The sequence below is a fragment of the Ooceraea biroi genome, chromosome 5 (genome assembly GCF_003672135.1).
Source record: "Ooceraea biroi isolate clonal line C1 chromosome 5, Obir_v5.4, whole genome shotgun sequence".
In the NCBI taxonomy this organism is placed as follows: Eukaryota; Metazoa; Arthropoda; class Insecta; order Hymenoptera; family Formicidae; genus Ooceraea; species Ooceraea biroi.
Genome location: NC_039510.1, coordinates 3514941 through 3536954, shown reverse-complemented (window position 1 = coordinate 3536954; position 22014 = coordinate 3514941). Strand labels below are relative to the sequence as shown.

The 22014-nt window shown below is 51.7% G+C and overlaps 1 protein-coding gene across 4 annotated transcripts in view; it reads right to left on the bottom strand.

Annotated features, from left to right (window-relative positions):
• Positions 1–21786, bottom strand: part of LOC105287640 (dachshund homolog 2) — a 216263-nt gene extending 194477 nt beyond the window's left edge. For 2 of the 4 annotated variants that reach the window (XM_020034369.2, XM_011353297.3), the window contains exon 1: positions 20209–20819. In XM_020034369.2, coding sequence (XP_019889928.2) covers positions 20209–20678 — 470 coding nt within the window. In that variant the 5' untranslated portion in view covers positions 20679–20819. Of the gene's footprint in view, positions 1–20208 lie in introns of all 4 variants that reach the window. The other 2 variants (XM_011353298.3, XM_020034367.2) reach the window with 2 other exon arrangements.
• Between the last annotated feature and the right edge of the window lie 228 nt (positions 21787–22014).

Genomic DNA, 22014 nt, shown 5'->3' with positions numbered 1-22014 from the left:
CGAGAATGGAGAGCGGCGCCCTTTCAGACACGCTCGAGCGTGCCGGCCGTCGAGAGTGCAACGCGTGAGATATTACGCCCGGCATGGACCAAGGGCCAGGCACCTCGATCCGAATCCGAGACCCAGTCGCATCACGGTAGACTACGTGGCACGTTAACCTGAATGGAACCCTCTTCGCACGCTCTCGTTATCGAAGACGAACGCCGATGAATTTTAATATTAAACTCGAGGAGGTTTGTCATCGCGAATTTCATCGTAGACGCCGAGAATTCAAGAGCGGTAGTGTCCCTGGTATCCTGATAGCGGACGAAAAATGTTGCGCCGATAAGCATCCGCATCGAATAAAAAAAGACAGTCCATAATGATACAGTGTCTCTCTGAAATCCCGTGGAATCGTCGTGCAGGTAAAATAGCCGCGCGTCGCGGCGCACAATCACGATGCACCGAGCGCGCGGTTCAGGTATTGCCATTACCGTGCCCGTGGGATTATTTACGGTTACCATAACTCCCAGGCTCCGTTGCGCTAAGATCTTTGAGAGGCTCGTACACGTACGCGCGCACAGATGTGAGTGGAAAAGCGCGCGCAACCACGAACGATTTATTCGCGCTGGCTGCCGCGGAACTTTGCGCGCCGCGCGGAGGACGCGCGCGAGTGTCTTTCGCGTTGATGAAATTACACGGCTTAATCGCCGTCACTGCCGCGACGCTAATTCCTGAAGTATCAGTCGCCTTTCAGTCTCGTTAGCTTGTGTAACCCCTCAATATCCTCAGCAAGTTTTTCTTCAATTAAAACGCGCGCGGTATTAACGGAATTAACGCTCGCTTATGGGACGAAGAGGCTGACGCGCACGCGTGTAAACGCCTCGCGTAGATGCATCGTCGTTCTAAACGAACGTATGCTAATGCCTAAACGCACGAAAGCTTAAAGAGCGCACGCTAATGCGCTCTGGACTGGTCGTATTAATGACTCGTGTATTAATGATCTCACTAGGTGCATCCACGATGTCGAGGGCGAGGATAATTAGAAACGCGCGCAAGCGGATTCCGGAAAGAAACGAAACTTGGCCGCTCACACGGTAGCACCCGTTATCAGTTAAACGAGTATTAAATGCGGGAGGATTTAGCGTTTCGCTCACACGCTACTGCGATTATCAGCGGCGTTGGCGTGAAATTATTGTGTGATGACTTTATTGCAAGTTTCTAACATTCCCGAGCAGTAAAGTGACAGAATGCGTTAGGAAAATAATTATACGGCGCGCCGTGTACCGTTCGACTATCGAGTACGCTCTGCAATAGCAATTAAAATTCCGGTGTTAAAAATCGAGCGCGTCCTGAAAAGGGAAAAGGTTCCGGGCTGCAGCAAGTTCCCAGTAATCGGAAATTAAATGAACCTCGCGACACATTACACATTGATTCGCATCAATCTCACGTGCTGGCCGAGAATCGCGTCTGATGAATCGAAACGTCTTGCGTGCACCACGTGCCGCGAGTGCATCGGTATGTTACGCGCGCGAGAGCGTGACCGAGAGGGAATACGCGTCTTGGATTATCGCGACGTAACGCGCCGACAGGATCCGCAGTAAAACCGCGGACTTCCGCAAAGTATCGCGAAACAAAAAAAATGAAATGAAGTGAAGTGAGGGAACCCGCACAAAGACATTCGAGTGCGGAGGCAGAGAGGAGAAGGAAATGGTAGCGCAGTCGCGACGGCGCGAGTGTGTTCGCCGGTGATTCGAAATAACATTACGAGTGCGCTACATGCGAATTAGCGCAATTAGCGTTCACGTCGACGGCGTCTACGGTGAAACTGAACCGGCTACCGGCAACCGTTTCCGCGATATTTCACAAGTGGAGAGGAAAAATGCCAGCTCGCGCCCGCCAAGCGGAGATACGACGCGACCACGAGAAAGGAGTCGTAACAACTAACGAGCGACGTAATTCGTACGTTCATTACCGTTTCAGAAAGGCATCGCGACGCACGGGCGGACGAAATCTCCGATAAACGAAACGCCAAGTGCACACGTGAGAATCGTGACGACGGAGATGTGAGAAAGCGGCTGGCAGGGAAGACGCGCGGCCGCGAAATGCTCGGCGATCCTCCTCGGAAAATTCGATATACATAGAAACCGTTTTTTACGACGGCAATTCGAGAGTTTCAGCTTGCGGATCGCCGCGTGGAATGAGGAAAAGCGCGCTCTCGATAAAGAAACAAAGAGGTACAGTGGAAGTTACGTTGCACGAATACGGAAAAAGGAGCGTAACGGAAAACGGGATAGGCGATCCTCGGGTGCATCTACGTATCCTACTCGACACGCTGCCAACAACACGAGGAATCGCAAATGCCGCCGCTGACGCTTGGTATCATTAAAACGTAATCACTGCTGTTCGCTAACCCCGGCGATGCTAATTTGTACGTTAATTAATGCCGAGTACCATTGTGCTCGCTTATGCCTACAGAAGCGATTATTTAGCGCGCTGCCTAGCGCTAGACACTAGCGTTCGCCCGCTCGCTCGTCGATCAAGACGCTCGCGCTTCCTGTTTTCTATCTGAAACGATTACAGCGCGCCGTTTCTCGAGAGCGAGGTCGGTTCAATGTGTTCTCGCCGTCATCGGCCGCCGTGAAATCCTGATTATCGAGGACGCAGCTCGCATGCATTGCACATACATTGCGTCGTGGAAAAAGCGCGCCGTGGTCCGACGGAAATTTCTTTTTTTATCGGCTAGAACGCACGTATGTACATGTATATGATGTAAAAACGTTATTTTATTGAACACTAGTTGCGTGCATTTTTATGAAACTATTTCCTGAATTTTCTGAAGATGCATTTTAAAAACGATACGTTACGTCCGCTACTCTATGCAAGGCTGACAGGAAAGATTCTGCGATCCGACAATGCGATTCATTCTGTCACGTTCATAATTACAAAGCTGTTACGAAGATCGAATACATTGTCCAGCCTCGAGACGAGAGAGAACAGCCGGCATCCTGCTATCCTTCCCGTGGCGAAGTGCTCTTCTCGTAGGTGCTCAAACGAGGCGCACGTTTGCTTGCGGCTCGGACACGCTCGTTGTTTCCTCTTGGACCGCGCCTTCCCTCCTTCTCTCCCCCTCTCTCCCTCTCTTTCAGATGTTCTTCATTACCGAACACTAAACGGCTGCTTCCCACGACAATAGGCTCCCTCGGCTACTTCTTTTGAAATTCCTTTTGTTCCTAGCGACCACAATGATTTCCCCGGCCCGAGAGGACCTGGCGGCGCGAAGGAGACGCGACCGTTGCTCCTGGATACAATTTACGGAGGCTCCTCGTTTCTGAGATCCGTCGTACTACCCTACTCGGTAATTTGAATACTCGTGAAAACGCGAACTGGATGCCCGAGTGCAATTATAAATGGCAATTGAATAAATTGAATAAATGTTGATAAATAAATTCTCGACGATGTGCTCTCTTTCGAGACGCTCCTCGAGTTCGTTGTTTCTTTCACGAGAGGAATATTGTGGTGTAAGAGAACAGTCATGCGTTCAATTGATTCATACTAATAATTCGACAACTACGATCGCTGAATCGCTTAGCGAGTGCGTTTTATGGAAATCGCGTGGATCGGCAACGCCAAGCTTCCTTTATTCATCGTGACAACGCGCGATCCCTTTTTATCAGACGGCAATCGCAAAAGTTGATTTCAGATCGTACAGAATCCGCCGAGATCGGCGCACCCCTCCCCGATCGACGATATCGGTCAGCTGCTGCTCTCTCTCTTTCTCTCTCGCGTATTCTTTGTGCCGCAGGCTGACGGTGCAATTTCGACCCCACCTCCCGTAGCCGTCGAGGTGAGTTTTTTAGCGAATTTAATATTTATACCGAATGACTGATGACTATAATAAAGAAACGGGGCCGTATTGTTCGAAACATTTTTGTCATTGATCGATACGACGCTCCGCAGCATGCTCCGACTGCTGGCTGCTGGGAACGAAACGCTTTTCAGTACGTGCTCCGGTAGACCCCAACGCCGACGGACAAGCACGCCGTATGTCGGATGTCTACCGATCATTTTCAGATCCGAAAGTCGTGAAGCCAAAGTAGAGAGCTACCGTATGCGACGACTATCGTGCGAATCGTTTCCGCGGCGATCCAAGCACGTTTCACTTTTTTTTCCTGTTTAAATCAATCCCGAAGAAACTCTCGTATAAATCACGTACGGCGCTCTCGAAGCCACTTGAGAGAAACAAACGTGCTTTTCAGGGACGTGGTAAATTGAGATTGCAGCAAGGACGGCGATCCACGTTCGCCGCGGAAACGATCGCGAAAGACAAGCGGACGTATCGCTCGCGCGATGCACGCAACGCATCCTTTGAAAGACTTTGGGAGACTTGTGCTGAAAAGCCGATGATGTACGACGCGGTGTTTTCAAGGGGCCCTGCTACCTGCCGAGTTTCTTTTCTTACCCAAACGTCGTGCTGAAACCGCTCCCGAAATTTCGGTCGGAACGATGTTACCCGATCCGCGTGAAATCACGATTGTTCCGTCATCACGGCGTTTGTACTTGCGGTCGGACAAGACAAAGTCAGTTCCCACCTTGCGAGTGAAGAATCGAATTTCGTAGCGACGACGACGTGGCCACGGACGATCATTAATGAATCATTATCGTTCCGTCTCGGCTCGGGATCGGGATCCGAAGCTCTCGAAACAAAACCATTAATGATTTCTATTTGTATTCGTTCGTTTGGCTCGTTTCGGCGGAGGAGGAGGTGGAGGGAGGGCCTCGGGGCCCCTGGGACCAAGTCCCCAGTGAATTATGTGAGAAGTTAGCTTATTTTCGTTAAGCCGAACTCCCGCGGCGCGAACAAATCGTCCTTCGCTGCCGCTTCGAGAGTGAGAGAGCCGGGACCTTGTTTCTCGTGTTGCTCTGGCCCTTAAGCTTTTCGTGCGATGTTACTTTCTCGCTCTCGCTTGGACATCGCGCGTCGAGTCATCGTCAATCTTTCGCCAACACTTCACCTTTCTACGTATCATCGCGCGTCCACGTGTGTATCAAGAGTTCTTCAGCGGAAACCTTCACGGAGAATCGCAGGCGTGTTAATCGTGTCGGCTTATCGGATTATCTCCACATTTTTGCTTATTGCTAATGTGATTTACCGTTTCGCGATAATAGTATTTATTGCCGGAATCGCATACGAGATCGCTCGTTCCACGACGATCGACCTATCGCCTTCCAGCCATCTTCGGCAAAAAAGAAATTTAACGACCGACGCACCGCTCACGCTTTGCATCCCAATAGAGTGGTAGCGCAGGCAAGACGGAGACGAAACGGCGACGTGTCGGATAGACAGGGAGAAAGGAAAGCGCAGAATGGAGTAAAGTAGGAAGAGATACTATTAGAGACGGCCAAGAGGGGGGGAGGAAGCAAGAGAGAACGAGAGAGAGAAAGAGCGTTTCGCGCGCGTATATTTCGTTTTCTGCTGTTGCCTGAGAAAACAGACGGCCGGGCCATGGCCGACCGTCGGCCCGTCAAAATAGGGCCCTTCTCGCGTGCCCCGCGGACCCTTCCTTCTCTTCCTTAAACCCGGGCAATCGTTCTCCTCTTCCCTCCACCATCGTCCCGACGCCCGAGCGAGCTCTTCTCGTTATTTATTAGCAATCGCAGAGAGTGATGCGCCTAAACCAATATCATCAGAGGCGCCGCGCCTCAGCCTTCGCTACGCGCGCGGATGACGACGGCGATAATGACGATGACGACGATCTCGGTACGATTCCGTGCCTTCCTCTCTTCCCCCCTTCTCCCTACTCTCGCGGGACACGCACACGCACATATGGTACCTGATATATATCAGACGCGCGTATCATCTGTGAAAACATCCCTTCTAATTGGCGCTCAATATTTATTGTAATTTCAAACACGTGAGCTCGCGCCGGGACCGCCTCCGTCGAGAGCCTCGTAGGAGGGAGCGAGCCGTTCCCTGCCCCTGCGTTTGGTACTCGGGCGTTTTACGACCTCGTTGAACCGTAGATTTATTCCGTCTCAATAAGCGATCCACGTCGCCTCCGTTCCGAGCGCGGAAAACTTCGTTTGCCGATCTCGTTAAGCTTCCTACTCGTTGTATTTGTATTTGTATGCTGTTACATGCTGATCTTAATCTCTATTTTAGAAGAATAACAAATTTGAAACGATAAGAAATTTGACATCGATAGTAACGATGCACGATCAGTGACATAATAATAAGAAACTTTTGACGCTTCATCTCGCGCGTCACGTCCGAAAGAACCGAAGAGTATCTCGCATCTCGATGGTGTTCGCGCCACTGCAATACAACGCTAAAGATTGATACACGCGCTTGGGAGTATCTGATACCTCGCGCGAGAGGGTATCAGAGTAGCATCGCTACCCTCGTGTTCCAATTTACATCAAATCAGGAAGACAAGCCGGGAGAAGAACTCGGGAGCGCGAGAATTGCCCATGTAGAGAGACAGGCCGAACACAGCTCGCGAGAAAGAGAGAGTCTTTTTCTTTCTCTCCCTCCTTTCTCTCTGTCTCTCTATACCTGGATGTAACCTCGAAGGCACTGACAGAGAGCGACCCGCCCACAAAAGTAATCTCGCCCTCGGTCGAGAGTGAAAGAGAAAAAGCCACACCTGATTCATCAGCGAGGAATAAATCGAAAAATCAGCCAGAAACAAAACGATTCGCCCACCGTAGCGTATACTTCTCGCTCTTTTCTTATCCCCCGTTCCTTCGCCTTTTTTCGCATGCACTCCCTCCGTCTCATATCTACCGCTCTGCGTGCCTCTCTTCCTCTCGCGGTCCACTCGATAATTCCAAGTGATGCATCCCGGATGGTTTCCCCTGCGCGTCTAATGCCCCACGAGGAAACGAACAGATCCACGTGTGTAGGTGTAGCTCGCTTGTCTCTATTTCTCTCTCTCTCTCTCCCGCTCGGCCGAGACTCACCCAGGTACGCCCCGACTAACCGTATATAAATTACCTTTTTAATTTCCCGCCAAGACAAATGATTTAATTTATTCTATCAATTATCGATGGAACGAGGCGCGGCGGCGTGAGGACGGATGAATCGAGCTGGCGGGAGGTGGGCTTGTTTGGTTTTCATTTCGATTCGTCGATATCTGATCGCCAGTGAATCTCTTTCGCCCGTGTCTTTCGATCGACGATCTCACCACTCGTTCTATCTCTCTTTCTCTCTGTTTTTCTCTTTCTTGGCGTGATACATTCGGATCGTCTATCTCCTTTTCATTCCCTGCGCTACTATGTTGCGTACGCGCGGAACAGCAGCCGCTGCAACGGCTTCTTGTTTGCCCGAAGCGGCCTCGTTCGATCGACCTGGCACTTCCCCCCCTCCCCCATCATTCGTCTGAACCTTTCGTCGCGAAGCAGAGAACGAGCCTCTTGGCTCGCGCGTCGATGAAACGCCCATTAACGAGAGGAGCGATCGGCACTTGGAGAGGAAAAAAATATGTCCTCGCTTGATCTTACCACATCGAGGTCGAGGAACACATCTCCCGGAGCGATCCCATCGCGGCGCGGAGGATGCGCGCACCGCGAAGAGAAAAAAAGGAAACGGTTTCTCATCGCGGCCGGCTCGCCGCGAACGGTAGCCGCGCTCACTCGTGCACGGCGCTCTCGTTGCACGCCGACGAGAAAAACCGAGATTCGACGTGGAAATCCTCGCCTTACAGAGCAGGGAGGAGACGATCGAAGCAAAGGTACATGTCCGAGACCGAAACGGCCATTAGGTACCGAATCGACCGGATGATGTATGCGCGCACAGTACGTGCTGCGTACGCGCGCGCTCCCGATAAAAGCACCAGCGAAAAGGGGAAAAGGCCGCGATACAGGCGCGCGGAAGACTCCGCAGGCCAGATGAGCAGATACGCATGCAACGCGCGAATTATGAGTACCGGGGCCGATAAAATCGGCAACGAGCGAGCGAGAGAAAGAAAGAGCTAGAGAACAAACGTGCGTACAAAGCGCCGGACAAAGGCGCAGGGGAAGCCACGGCGCTCTGAGACATATGTTTCCACTGGGTAGACGCGGTCGAGACTGCTCTCGGAACCGGTTCGACGTGTATCCTCTCTCTCTCTCTTTCTCCGTCCACGTCTCCTTCTCTCTTCCTCTCTCTCTCTCGGACTAGGTCAGTTATTCAAAAACTGAAATATCGTCTCATTAACGACGGCAGCTCGTTTGCGAACTTTCTTAAGGGAGAGATACGCGGTCGCGCCGCACAGCGCGGCCTTCCTCGGCATCGCCCCGCCGCTGCGGTTCATCGAAAATGCCGATTGCGAAACCGTCAGCGATATCGTCATGTGGATATCGACAAGTTCATCCTCGAAACGCACGCTCCTCCGCGTTTTGAATTTCGGAACGTAGATCCGATAAGGGTGGCGATTAAAATAATCGTCTGCACTGTTCTCACGTGTCACTCGAGCATTGTTTTCCAGAGTTTGTAATGAATGTACGATTAATCTTCGGCGGCCGCGCGATGCACGCTAGGCAGGACTGAAAGCCAGCCAAGAGTATGCACGCAGCTTGGTCTACGCGCGTGGCGGGGAAATGAAAACGAGAAAAAAGGGCATCGAACGCGGGAAAGAGGGGCAGATGGTAGGGTCCGCCTAGAGTACCGCGTTCAAGAGAGAAAGGAAGAAGAATGAGAATAAGCAACGAAATATCCGCGCCAACAAAACTGCTCGTTCTCCAACGACGGACGACGGACGGAACGGGATTCTCAGCGGGCTCTCCTATTTCTGTGGCTCCGCTTTCTTCGGCTCGCTCTCATATCCGAAAATTGGCCGAGCAGAAGATTCCCGTGATACATCGCGTGTATAGAATTCTCTCGACGCGCGCGGGACCGAGTTTATACAATACTGACATTTCCGCGGGCAACGGGTGTCTAAACTCCGTAGCCAGCGGCCTGAGATACGATCGAGCGACGTGCAACTCTGCCTGTACGAACGTACGTTTATACGCGCGCGGTTATACGAACGAAACCGCGTATTAAGTTAACGGCAACACGCTCGGGATGCGTTTAGGCGCGCGCGCCATCGTCGTACGGTTCTTCTCGCGGCATTCGGTATCTATCATCTGTCGATGGATAAATAATTCAGCGGGGGGGGTTTTACACGCGGAGTTTCACAGGTGTTCAAGTTACGACCGTTCGCCAGCGCGTACGACGCACGTACGTATTCCCGCCTCAAGGATGCCCGCGATTTATCTTCGCGTTGCCCGTTTTCGAGTACTCGCCGGAGTATCCAGATTACGCCCCGGCTCGTCTGCGATTAATCATCATTCTCTCTCCCCGGCGTGGTTAAAGGCCCAATTAAGTCCCGTTTTTGCAAGTCTGATTGTCCCACGCTCGGCACCGCGCGTACAGCCCTCCTCTCCCGCCGCGTACCGAGCACGCACGGCTCTCGGTTAGCTAGTCGGCTTGGTCTTATCTCGCGCGATGTGCACGAATTAAAATGTACTTTATGGCCTGTGTCAGGCGATAATAATCGGCCGCGAGAATCCGCCGCCCCCGCGGACGTCTTCTCGCGCGAGTGCATCGCGAATACGTGCTCTCCGGATCGGATCGTCAACGGGAATCGAAAGGTAATCGGACAGCGCGCGCTATCGTGCGATCGCACAGCCACGATCGAATGCATAAAGTTGGTAATCGAAGCAATTTGAAGTCGGGCCTACGGGCATAAGTTTGCTTACAATGCGTCACGATCGTGCAGAATCATCGTGTAATTTATTCGCAGCGCGACGCCGCCCGATCGCTGCTCTTTGTCGGGATCGACGTCGCGGTATATATCATGTATCGTAACGCCACCACGGATTAAATCGTTTAATGGACTCGCGCGGTTTTCCAGCCATCGATGAACGCGCAAATCGCGCATGTTCCCTCGCAGTCCCTCTTCTTTCCTCGGTACTTTGACAATTAAACCGCCTGCGATCGTTTTCTCCGCTTTTACTAGATAGCTCTGGTACCCCGAGAAGACGGCATGTAACGCGCGCGAACGACATTGATAAATAGCGAACGCTTTCGAGAGCCAGAATCCCACGTAATTACATGCCTATGCTCGCTCGTGGATGCTCGTCATGAGCAACAGTACGGATCTTCAGCGTCCAAGCGGGTTGTTCAGCTCGATTTTATCTCGATCGAGCAGTTCATACTGAATTATTCTTGAAACTCGAAAAGTCGCTCTTAATTAGTGATATCTTGGAATTAATTAATGGTTTCTCTTTCCATCTGCAGTCTCCTAAATGCAGGAATATTTTCGCTCAAGTTGAATCATTAGGAATACTTGTTAATTCTGGCTCAGTCACGCACCGGCGCGCATCCATCCTAATTAATTCACGTCTGTTGATCGTAATTCGTAATTCGTTATCTTCTTCGCGAAAGCGACAAACACGACGGACACCTGCCTGCCTACCTGCCGAATTGTCGCTGATGCGATCGACGAGCGGATCGAATACGGCGAGGCGGATAACGTAGCGACGATATCCACGCCACTGCGAGGACGACGTGGTCGGATGTATCAATGTCAGGCGCTAATAACACCTCGGTTGCTCGTTCACGAGCGCCCGAACTCGGTATAACAACGGCTCGCCTCTCTTTCTCTCTGGCAGCTAATTCCGAACAATGATATAATTACATATTATTCGACATTATCTTGCGTGCGCGCGAGCGTACACGGCGGTGGAATTAAAAGGTTGCGCGTTACACGGCGACCGACTAGACACCACCGCTGATGAGGAATAATCCTCGAGACGTTAGAAAATTAATTGCGAGACGAGACGTCTTATCGTCGGACGCGTGAAAAACCTGCCGGTGATTACGATCGCAATTGCAAAAAATGCAGGATTCGTGCGTACTTGTCCAGCCGTGATTAACAATCAGACATGGCAGAAATGACCGGGCCGATGATCATTATTCGATGCCTCCAAGAGCGAACGGGTGCCCCGTTAATGAATGAGCCATTTCAGTTGATCGTAAAAACGATCCGAATTCACGGAATCGTAATCGTTGACCGCGTATCCTTGCGCGCGCTTAATGAATCGGCAAACTCGTCGATTCGGAATGAATATCTGACGGTATCTCGCGCGTTACTGTCGTAATAAAAGACAACAACACGCCCAAAGGATGTCTGATCGCCGTTTCGAGACGACGGAACGTTCGGCACAAAACCGTACGCAAATCGCGCGACTCAAATAAGTGGATCACGTCCAATTTAGGTTCGCGCAGCGATCGATAATGGTTATCGGCGATTATCCTTCCTTCCTCTTTTCTCTCTCTTTCTCTCTTTCTCCCTTCTTATCTCTCGCATCGTCAGCAGCAGCTACGAGGACCATCGAGAACCCAGAAGGCACTAACTCGCGGCCGCGGATTCTCGCTCGTAACTCGCTCGATCGATATCTGCCGGTCACGCGGCGCTTATCCCGTAAGCCTAGATTCGCGATCGTACGCGAAAGGGAAAAGCGCGTAAACGGTCGCACTAGCCAAGTCGAGAAGTGAGGAGGAGACAGAGGAGACGGCAGCCGCCACGATCGTCGGGAGACGTGCACGTAGAAACGAGAGGGAGAAGCGGGGCAACCGGGGCCCCATGGAGGAAGGAACGGAATATCGAGGAGGAGAGGCGGCATGCGTGCATCACGCGAGCGGACCGCACGCGTGTAAAGATGGCTCCTCGTCTCGCCCGACAAACCGGCAAACGCCGGGTCGAGTTGGCTGACTGGGCTGACTGGGCTGACGACTCGCTGCCTGGGCACCCTTCAAGGGTATATCACAGGGCCTATCAGGCGTCCATGTACGTAAGATCGACTCGACATCGAGTGCAGGGATCATTACTATAGGAGCAGCTACCCGGGAATCCGCTTTTGATTGACGCGCGACGTTGCGCCAAACTCGACGGCACGCGAGCCAAACGGACGGCCTCGCTCGACACCACCGTTGCCTTCTCCGATCGGCACCGATTTCGCCCCGGTAAAGTCGCAAACAATCGCGCCGTGCCGCACGTCGTCGTCCGTGCACCGCCTCCGAATCGTCGAGCGTGCTCCGTGAGTATTCAGTATCGTAACGTTTTGCATGATCGCGATACGACACAGAGGGAATCATATTAATTACATACGGTTGATGCTAATCACGGCTGTTTGCGCAATCGATCCGGATGAACGCGTAACTCGAGAGGCCGAGCGCGCGAGTTCTAACAACGACTTGATTTCTGCCAAAGCCAAGTTCTAACTGCCACCTAGCTCCTCGGGTGGTCTCGTGCGTCGTTTAATTACCGTGTGTAACGAGTTGGAGTGGCTAGCGTGCACACGAAAGCCCTCTCTCGCAAAAGGGGGTGCGATATGCTCGCTGACGTCGTCCACGAATCACTCGAAATTACCGAGTATCGTTGTGACAGGCTGCCTCGCGAGACGCGGAAAGGGTGCCTTTCGTGCAGTTTGCATACGGTGCACGATCACCGACGAAAACTTGAAATTTATTCGGGCTGCGGCATTCCGACATCCGTAAGGCGACGACGACGACGAGGGCCACCATAATGCCACAACGATATTGCTGGGCGACACATAATTACGGCAATTACGCAATACCACCGACCAAACGCGGCGACTTTCTTGTGAATTAAGAAGCTCTCTCGAGCAACATTTACTCTTTCGCAATTTCGTACTCTGAGAAAATATCGCCAAATAAACGGTTATACCTCTAGCTCTGAGATATTTACTAGTTAATGAATAATAATTCTCGAATCACGTGTATACCGAAATGTTTACGAAATGTTTCCATGTCATTTCCGGCCAATCGATCATTCGTAAATTATACGTATGACACGAACATTCTATACCGTGTAAATCAAATCGGAGATACGTGTGCGTGCCGCAGGTTTCAACGTTTCAACGACCAACGTGACCTGAACAAGACAAGTGGTTTACCTTTCCGTAAATGAAAACGATAATGCGTAACGCGGGCGTGAGGATAATAACCCGGTTTCTGCATACACAGACATTAAACGTAGAAATACAAAATAAAAGCGAGACCAATCGTCCAAATGCGAATCCTTGTCGTGATCGGACGAGCGATTACGATAATAAGAAAGCGATATGAAAGAAGGCAATAAGAAAGCAAGAGTCAGGATGGGATTTGTACTGACCCTCGGATCGATTTCGTTGAGTCTGCGGCCGCATAAAATTGTTGCCGTAAAGGATTTACGGGCCCGAGCGCGCGCCGGTAGCACGACACGTCCACAACACGTCCAGGCTCGGTTCTATCGAGGCAAGGCTTACTCGACGCAGACACGCGATTGCATGTACAAATGCGGGATTCTTAAACGTGTCTCCCGAGAGAGATGGTTAAGAGGGCCACTCCGAGTGTTTTCTGTAATGCGGGACACGATACGACGAGGAATTCATGCGACGGTATCGACTGGAGGAGGCACTTGATTGCGATCAGCTACGTAATTCATATTAAACCTTTTTCATCAAGTCCCTCGGCCTGTTCCACCTCTTAAAACGACATAATTCTCTTATCGGCGAAATAAAAGATCTCCAAAAGAGATTTCTCGATTCACGATCGATCCGCTTGAACCGGTCTGCTTGAATCACTCGCGAATTTACGTTTGTATGAACTTGCGTTCAGTGAATGTTCGCGCGCTTCCCTCGCTAGAATCGATTGAATTTAATCCGGGCTAACGACGAATATACGGGAAGATGAGGAACCCTTGTTTCACTTGCGCTACGCTTTAGTCATCAGCTTAGCGAGCGAGAGAGCGAAGGATGTGCTCTTGGGGATAGTTCTTTACGAGGGCGGGGGTATCGTCAGCAAGGGACGAGGGTGAGTCAAGGGGAAAGAACGAAACGGGACTCGTAGGTCTCGCCGCCACAGTCAGCTGTTTTAATGTAGGTCACTGGCTCGCGCGGAAACAATCGATTTTGGCTCCTGCGAGAGGCCAATGTTAAAAACTGTGCGACGCAACCGAGCGCTCTCGTCGGCGAGAGAACGCTCCGGCTGATGTCGCAGCCACCACCGTCAACCTTGTCGCCGCGTGCTCGTCTCGTGAACATTATCGACCTGCATGGCAGAAGCGTCTTCCGCTTTCATCCCTTCGAGACTTGCAACGATATTTACAAGAGTTTACGAGAGCACACGACCCCGGCCGTCAAAAGCAGCGCGAGCACGGTAACATAATCTTATCTAAAAGGTTGCGCACGTGGAAACACGATTTCGAAATAACGCGCGAGATTTGTACGATGGGAGTGTCCGTTTTCTAAGTGATACGATAAACGCTGGTAGAAATGAAATCTCGCGGTTCGATCGTGTTAAATTCACAGATCGGTCCAGCGTGATTGGCGAGAATATGGCGTGCTAACGGCCCGACAGGAAACGCAGAATATCAGCGTCGAAAATCGAGTGCAACAGTCGGCGCATTTAACGCCTTAAATTGGGAGCCATTCTCGCGTTCCATCGAGCGCAGCACGATAGAGAACGCATCGGGGAATGCCGAAAGGGAAACGCGGAACGGGAGCCTGGCGCCATTGCGATACAATACGGGGCCCCGATGACTTGCATTTGTATCTTACCATCAAGAGGCCTCGTGATTATAGCCATGGGCCCGCTCGCATCCTGCTCTCACCCGGGTTCTCCTCTCCTTTCTGGGCGTACCATACACGGGTTCCCATCGTCCTCGAGAAACGATCTCGTCTTGCCGCATGCAGACGGTCAGCAGACGCGATGCAGATCGCGATAATAATATTGTGACTTTATCTTTGCACACGCGGCCGACACTTTTATTTTTTTCTCTCCTCTACGTAGATTCGATTAATGCTTCCTGTTAATTTTGTTACTATCTATGTCGAAAAGTCCGCCGACGTGGAGCAATGATGTTACCAGTAACGATCGGGGAGTGTAGATAGCACTGATCGTATACACTTTGTTGGAAAGCACAAATTTAATTTATATATTTCACAGCTTTACCAAACTCGAACCAAGCCATGAATTCTTCGCTCAATAACTGAACTATTTTGTTTAAAGCTCGGAGAAATAAACAAACGAAATTAAGCGAAGCTCTTTCTTTCTTACTTGAAGAATCTACCACAAATAGAGCAAGAAATGCTTTTATCGTCTGTGCTCAAACCACGTAAATAATCCACGTAAATAAAATACTACACAATACTACTTGTTTTTCGTTAACCGCGTGATTACATCTTTGAATTTTAGTGCTGGTTTCAAACACTTAATTAATTAATTTCCTTAATTGCCTCAAAGCCGTGCGTGATTAAGATGCGCAGCGCATCGCAATCGCGCTTCTCTTCTTACGAAACACGATCCTAAACGACGATTGAACTAAACGTTTCGCTTTGAGAGTAAATTCACCGAGACACAACACACACTGCCAGGTTTACAGCGCAACTCGGATAAATTCGACATAATTGAAAACGTCAGAGAGAAAGAGCGAGAGAGTGCATACATCGCGCGTCTGAAAGTTTGTAAGTTTTGTGAAGAGAGGAAGGAATAAAAGAGAGGAGAGAGTGGCGAATCTCTTGCACGGCTACGCCAGTCGGCCATCTTTGAGAACGTTATAGGAACGAGAAGCGAACAGCGGCGTTAAAAAGAGGGAGAGAAGTACGAAGAAACAACGAGAGAAAGAGCGGCGGGTGGGTGGGTAGCTCGGTTTTAATCCTTCTTGTTTGTCTTTGCATTAATTATCCAGAATTAAGAACGCTGCTCGGCCGCGGCGCCGCGCGCAGCCGGATTACTGGCTTTATTATTACTTGTTGCAGATTATTAATTACCGAGAATTACGAGCGGAGCGCGGCGGAATAGGCTGACTGGCGATGGTGTGGGCGGAGGGCGGCGGATGGATGCTGGAAAGAAAGGCACCCCTCTCAGATTTGTGTTTTCAATTAATTTCCGTAAATTAAGAACGATTGTAAGAAGAGATTAGTGACCGCTGACCATGCCTCGAGAGCTGTAAACATTCCGCAAATGGAAAAGGCCGCCCCGGTTTCCTCGGCGACGTCGTATAATTAAACGACTCGATAAACCATTACAATTGCGACCGCTGGATCGATAAACGAACAAACGAATGAACGAAGGAACGATGCCAGTACCGTGACTGCATCACGGAATTGCTGTGGTACGAGCTACAAAATGGCCATTAACGATCGGCATCCGGATTATGATGCACTCGAGTTTTCCAATCGAGAGACGGTATGTGGTCCGTCGTTTTATTTCATCAACGAAAAAAAAACCAGGGCATAGTCATCACTTATGCATATTACGAAGTTGAAGACTCATCCGCTTCGCGGTTTTCATAAATCGCGGGATGGTCGGGCAAATTATTCTCACGGTACCGGTGCGCGGTAATGGCGAACGCGCGGACTTCGTTTTCGGTTATGGGATTAATCGACAAGCAGATTTAACGGAGAGACACGCACACGCACGTACGCCTCGTGGGGGAGTGCGGAACGCGCGTGTACGTACGATGCAGCGGCAGAGCCACGTATATCTCGATGAAAAGTAATGCTAACAATGGGGTCATGCGAGCCTTTATAATATCACGCTGACGGCCCAATTCCCCGTGCAGGATACGGAACGGGGAAAAAAAGGCCGAGAGGCCTGCCAGCTGCTGTAAACGATACAATTACCAGATAGATACGCGCTCGTGTACGGAGAGAGAAAGAGAACGAGCGAGAGGGAGGAAGGAGACGATCGTCATCCACTCGGCGTCGCTGTAGCAAGAGAATCGAAGCCAATCCCTTTTCGAGACGTACGTTCGTCCGTGGAATAATATCGCGATGCTTTCCGAGAGCGCGGAGAGGAAGAGAGAGAGAGCGAGCACAGTCGCGCTCATACGAGGACTTTACCGAGCCCTATTTGTGTATTCGTGCAGTTAACACGAGCGCATAGATATTAAAAGCTTACGTAGCCTATAACCACGCATCGGCGCACGGCAACAACCAGGAGCTGGGAGGAGCGAGCAGAGGAAATAAATATTAATAACGGCTTTCTGCCTCCGTCTCTCTCTCTCTCCCTCTCCTTTTCCTCTGTGTCTTCCTTTCTCTCTTTCCACGCGGTGCTCTCGCTCTCCCCCTCGCCCCTCATCGCCCTCTCTCCTCCCCGATTCTATTCTCTGTGTGTACCCCTCCTTTTCTCTCTCTTTCTCTCCCTCGCCGCCTCCTTTCGCCCCTTGTGTCTCTCGTTCTCTCACAATGTGTCTGTGCATTGTTAGGTCCATTACGGCAGCCAATTAATCTATGCACAATTTTATAATTAAACGGCTAATAGCGCATAGAATTATAGTCCAGGGCCGCGCGCACTCCCACGTACTTCCAGCTGACTGTTGTTATGCCAGGTACACTAAGCGTCGCGAGCTCGATAGGAAGACGGAAGAACGGAAAAAATCACGTTGCCGCGCGCGTTCTGCTCTTTTCTGCCGTCTTTCTTCATTGTCTCCCCTCGCGCGACCTCATTTCGCGGATTCCCAATTAGAGGCTCGATTCGCGAATAGGCAGTTTCAGGCGATCGTACGTTCGTTCGTTGGTTCGTTCGTCCGACCGAGTTAGGCAAATTAATTAATATAATTGACTCGTCTCGTTAGCTACGCGCAACGCGGCCGCATTATTATTTCCTCGCCGACGATTTATTATTATCGTAGGGCCCGTATACAGGACGTGCATGCAGGATACGACGTATGCGCGCAATTATTGCAGTCGATTACTTTTCAGCCCGTAACGGCGTTCTCGATCAGATAGCGGCGTTCTCGTCTCGCGGATTCACGGTCTCTAGGAGGATCCGAACAGCGAGCAGGCCTTCGGCAAGAAAAACCACCCTTGCAATCGAGCGGTAACGACCCATCTGCACTCTCGACGTTGCAGCGTCGACGCGCGCGCGCGCGGTTCCGCGCACCGAGTCCGCGGCTTCGCAACTTCGCGTCCGTCGTTGTCGCCTGCATACTCCGCTCTTTTTGAACGTTATTATTACCGCCGTGAGCACGAAATACTGCGCGTCCGACGCGATCGGTCCTATATCTCCGCGCCGATGGGACGGAACAGCGCACCCGGCGCCGCGCTCTAAACCGCAAGAAAAATCCCCCTGAATTATCGGTGCGGTTCCGGGCGCATGCTGTTGCATCAGTGCGGCAGAAGCGCAGAGCGGCGGGGTGCAATCGTGTGTATCTGTGCAAGTGCATACGTGCGAGCCGTATGTGTGGGTGTGTGTTTGGCTCGTCGTAGACGCGGCATGGCTTGCTGCTGCTACCGTTGCCGTGCATTATCAGAATGTAACGACGCCGGCGATACACGCGATCGGACCGCACAGGAAGCCCATGTCGCGCAGCCCCTCGATCATCTTATTTTTCGTGCGACTCGCTTTTCTCCGATCGACATCCGCGATCGGAATCGAACTGGAAGACGTTTGCTAAACGATGAAACACGTCCGAGGATCTTTAAAGATACTCAACCAACGGATGTCTGTCCGTATCCTCGAACGTTAATGAATGTGCAATCGTTACCGGTAATCGTAGATCGTTCTCGATGTCAGAACCAGAGTGATTTAGGGAGAGAGTCTCAGAACTGTCAGATAAAACTCTGCCGAGAGGTAATAGCCCCCGTATCGCTTTCTACATCGTGAGCGCTATTTGTAATAGCAGATTACAAACGTAAGAGAGTTGAAATTATCTAATCTACGGGCGGAGTTAACACGGCAGCGAGGAAACCGGCCACTCTAATTAGGCTACAACTTCAAGTTTACGTCGCGCGGAAGCGCAACCTGCCGAGACGACGAAACGAACCCGGGAAAGATCCGCACGAGCCGACGGCTCGCGGAGCTCTGCTACTGTGACTGCGACTCCGGATTATTTGGATCCCCGCGAGCCCTACGAACTTGCTCCTTCTTCCTCCCGCGCTCGCTCTCGCCTTCTAGCCATCTCTTCTGGCTCTTTCGCTCCGTCCCTCGGGATATTCCCTCGGTGCCCTCTCGCTTCGTCCCTCTCTTCGCGTCGCGTTGAATCCGTTTCCGTTGTGACTGCTGCTGTGCGCCGCCACGTCGTACAAATATTGTCCGTTTGCCGCGCGATTCGCGGTCCGCCGCGGTATTCCGTCCACTTCGCGTTAATTAATCGTACAACATGGGCGACTTAACTGACTCGCAACGGCCGAGATCGTCGAGCGGGTCGCTCGACACGATGTATCGACCAACGGGACGATTTCAGCTGATAAACGACATTGCGGGAGAGGACAACATTTTCCCTGACGACCCTAAATCCCCTCGTTCCGTTTACCATTCCATTTCGTCTGTCGTCTACCTCGTGGGTGGAGTAAGAGAGAGCGAAAGAGGAGGAGAGAGAGCTTGTACAACACCAGGCTCTCTTCCTCCCGCCCGGCATCCTCTCCTTCTATCCCTCGTTGGGGACGATTCATTCAGAGAAACTGCCGTGAAAGGGACACCTGTTGGCGCGGGGACTCGGTGACAATTCTAGAAACGAGCAGCACGTGCCACGATCCGGGAATCTTAATTCCATCTCGTCGTACGATCGCTCCGTTTTGCGAGCGTTAATTTAGAAAGGAATACGAGGTGCAGTCTTTAACAAATAGAATAGTTTCCGGAACGACGATTCTTTTCGAACCGCAAACTGCAATCTCGCGAAGCAATTTCGATGCATGAGGATCGCACATGAATCGCCCGTACAAGAAGGCCCGAGGGTCACCGGAAGCCGTTTTCGACGATGATCAAGTCTTAAGGAGCGGTAGGTAGTGCACAATTAAAGTACTTTTTGGCCGACTGGTAGCGCGAAAGCCGAGCTGAGGTATGGGCGAAGATAAACTGCTGCCCAGCGGCGACACCATGCGTTATTAATGTATGCGAGGATCGTAGCTTCTGTTCGGCAGAGCCTACGAGGCGCTCAAGACACGAGCTTCATTTCCGGTCTTGTCGTTATCGAAACAGGCCTACATTAATTATCAATTATTCGTCACTACTCCATTCCTCTCCAGAAATACTTAACACAAAATAACAAACACGATCAAGACAAGATCGAGAAACGTGAAATTGGACCTATCAGACACGATATCGAGCTCTGCTCTTTCCTGCTCGCTCTGGACACCAAATTAACGGTCAAGCACAAATTTCAAGAAACGCAAGTTCCTCGCGACATGAAACAACGTACAGAGCGCAACGAGCCTAACCAACAACATCTAAAGAGGAAAAGCGTCGTGGCTTACCTGGCCGTGGTGCAGTCCCTATAAAGAACATCGAAGTCCTTGCAGCTGAGCAGCTTGCACCGATTGACGCCGGGCTGGATGGCTCCGAGGCCGCGTAGGATCCTAACTTGCTCGACATTACACACCAACGGCACGATATCCAGCCGCTTGAGTTTCGTGTAGACCGTGTGGAGGCCGCCCACGAGGTGTTTGAGGAACAGCTCGAAGGCCTGTGGCAGGCAGAGCATCGTGTCGCCGGCGATGATGAACGCCGCGACCTTCTGACCACGGTAATCGACCAGCTTGCACTCGTTGGCGGTGGGATCGCTGGTGCTGATCGGCGGTGGACTGTTGTAGGATCTGGGCGGCAAAACCGCGTGGTGGGCCGCCATCAGCTCCAGCGGCGAGCTGTGGTGTCCGCTCAGCATACCGCCGAGCTGGCCCAACAGCCCCAATCCTGGCGGCGGTAGTCCCGGCATGCGAGGCACCATACCCGGCGGTGCCCCGGGGCCTCCCCCGGCCGACAGTGGCGGTGGACTCAGAGGAAGGCCCTGGGGTGGCGAACCTCGCGTGGGCGAACCTGGTGTCGGCACACCGCGGTGTTGTTGCTGCTGCTGATGATGATCGCGGATCTGATCACGCCCGTGCGATTGCTGATGAGACGACGGCGGTTGGTGCTGACTGCCGTGGAGCTGCTGCTGTTGCTGGCTCTGCTGCGTCGACGGGCTGTGTGGTTTTGGGCTGCCGGTTATGGGACTGGCACGACTGCTGTGATCGGAAGAGCTGTCCATCGCTCCGTGGTCCATGGATGGTCGGAAACGCGCGTCCCTGTTCTTCCTACGATTCGTAGAGACGACGAGACACTCTGGCACGTCCTGGTCGTCAGCGATGTGCTCCGTGCCGTGGACGTTCACGTCGCCGTATCGCTGCGTATTCGCCCGCTGGCGAATATCGATACGACTCGAACGATCGAGCGTCAAATAAGGCTTCAATGCATGTTGAATGATTTCTTGCGATCCTCCTGGTGAACCTTCGCAGATCCTCCGATGATCCACAATCGCGGAGTGTGAACGATTTACTTAAAACTTGCGCCAAGTTGGCGTCCTGCGATGCTTGTCACTGCAAAAATGTATCGCGCGTCTTGGAGCGGATCGGGCCGCACGATCTCTTCAGTCCTCACACGCACGTGAACTTCTGTGTCCATAACAAACTTTCAATTCACAACGTGCATATTATATTTTCACCCATCCATCACGTAAACGTTTTATTCAATCGTGTTAGCTCGTCAAGTGCACAACGACGAATAGCAAGAACAATGACAACAACAGCAACAGTCGTTGCACTGACGGCGACGATGTCGCGCAGGCTCGTCGACAAGTAACTTGTTCACTGGCTCACGAAGACGACGCTTTCATGCCACAACAAACGGAAAACAGACCGAGATGACTACACCAGGTTCTGGACGAGAGTGACGCGTAATCGCGAGAGAACCGTAACGTATACGAGATACGACTGTGACGATGTCAATGACAGTGACAGCGACGACGACGACGACGACGACGACGACGACGACGGCGGCGGCGACGACGAGGACGACGGCGACGGCGACGACGGCGACGACGACGACGACGACAACGACGGTGACGGCGGCGATGACGACGGAGGCGGCTGCCGCGGTAACTCGCAGGGACGCGCGTCGCTCGTTCTCAAAGTAGCAAACGCTCTCTCGGTCGAGTCGGGAGTATTTCCCTACCCAGTCACAGATGTAATAAATAAAAACATCAGTGGGAGCCCGACAAACGGGGAGGATGGGCGTTCTGTGCGCGC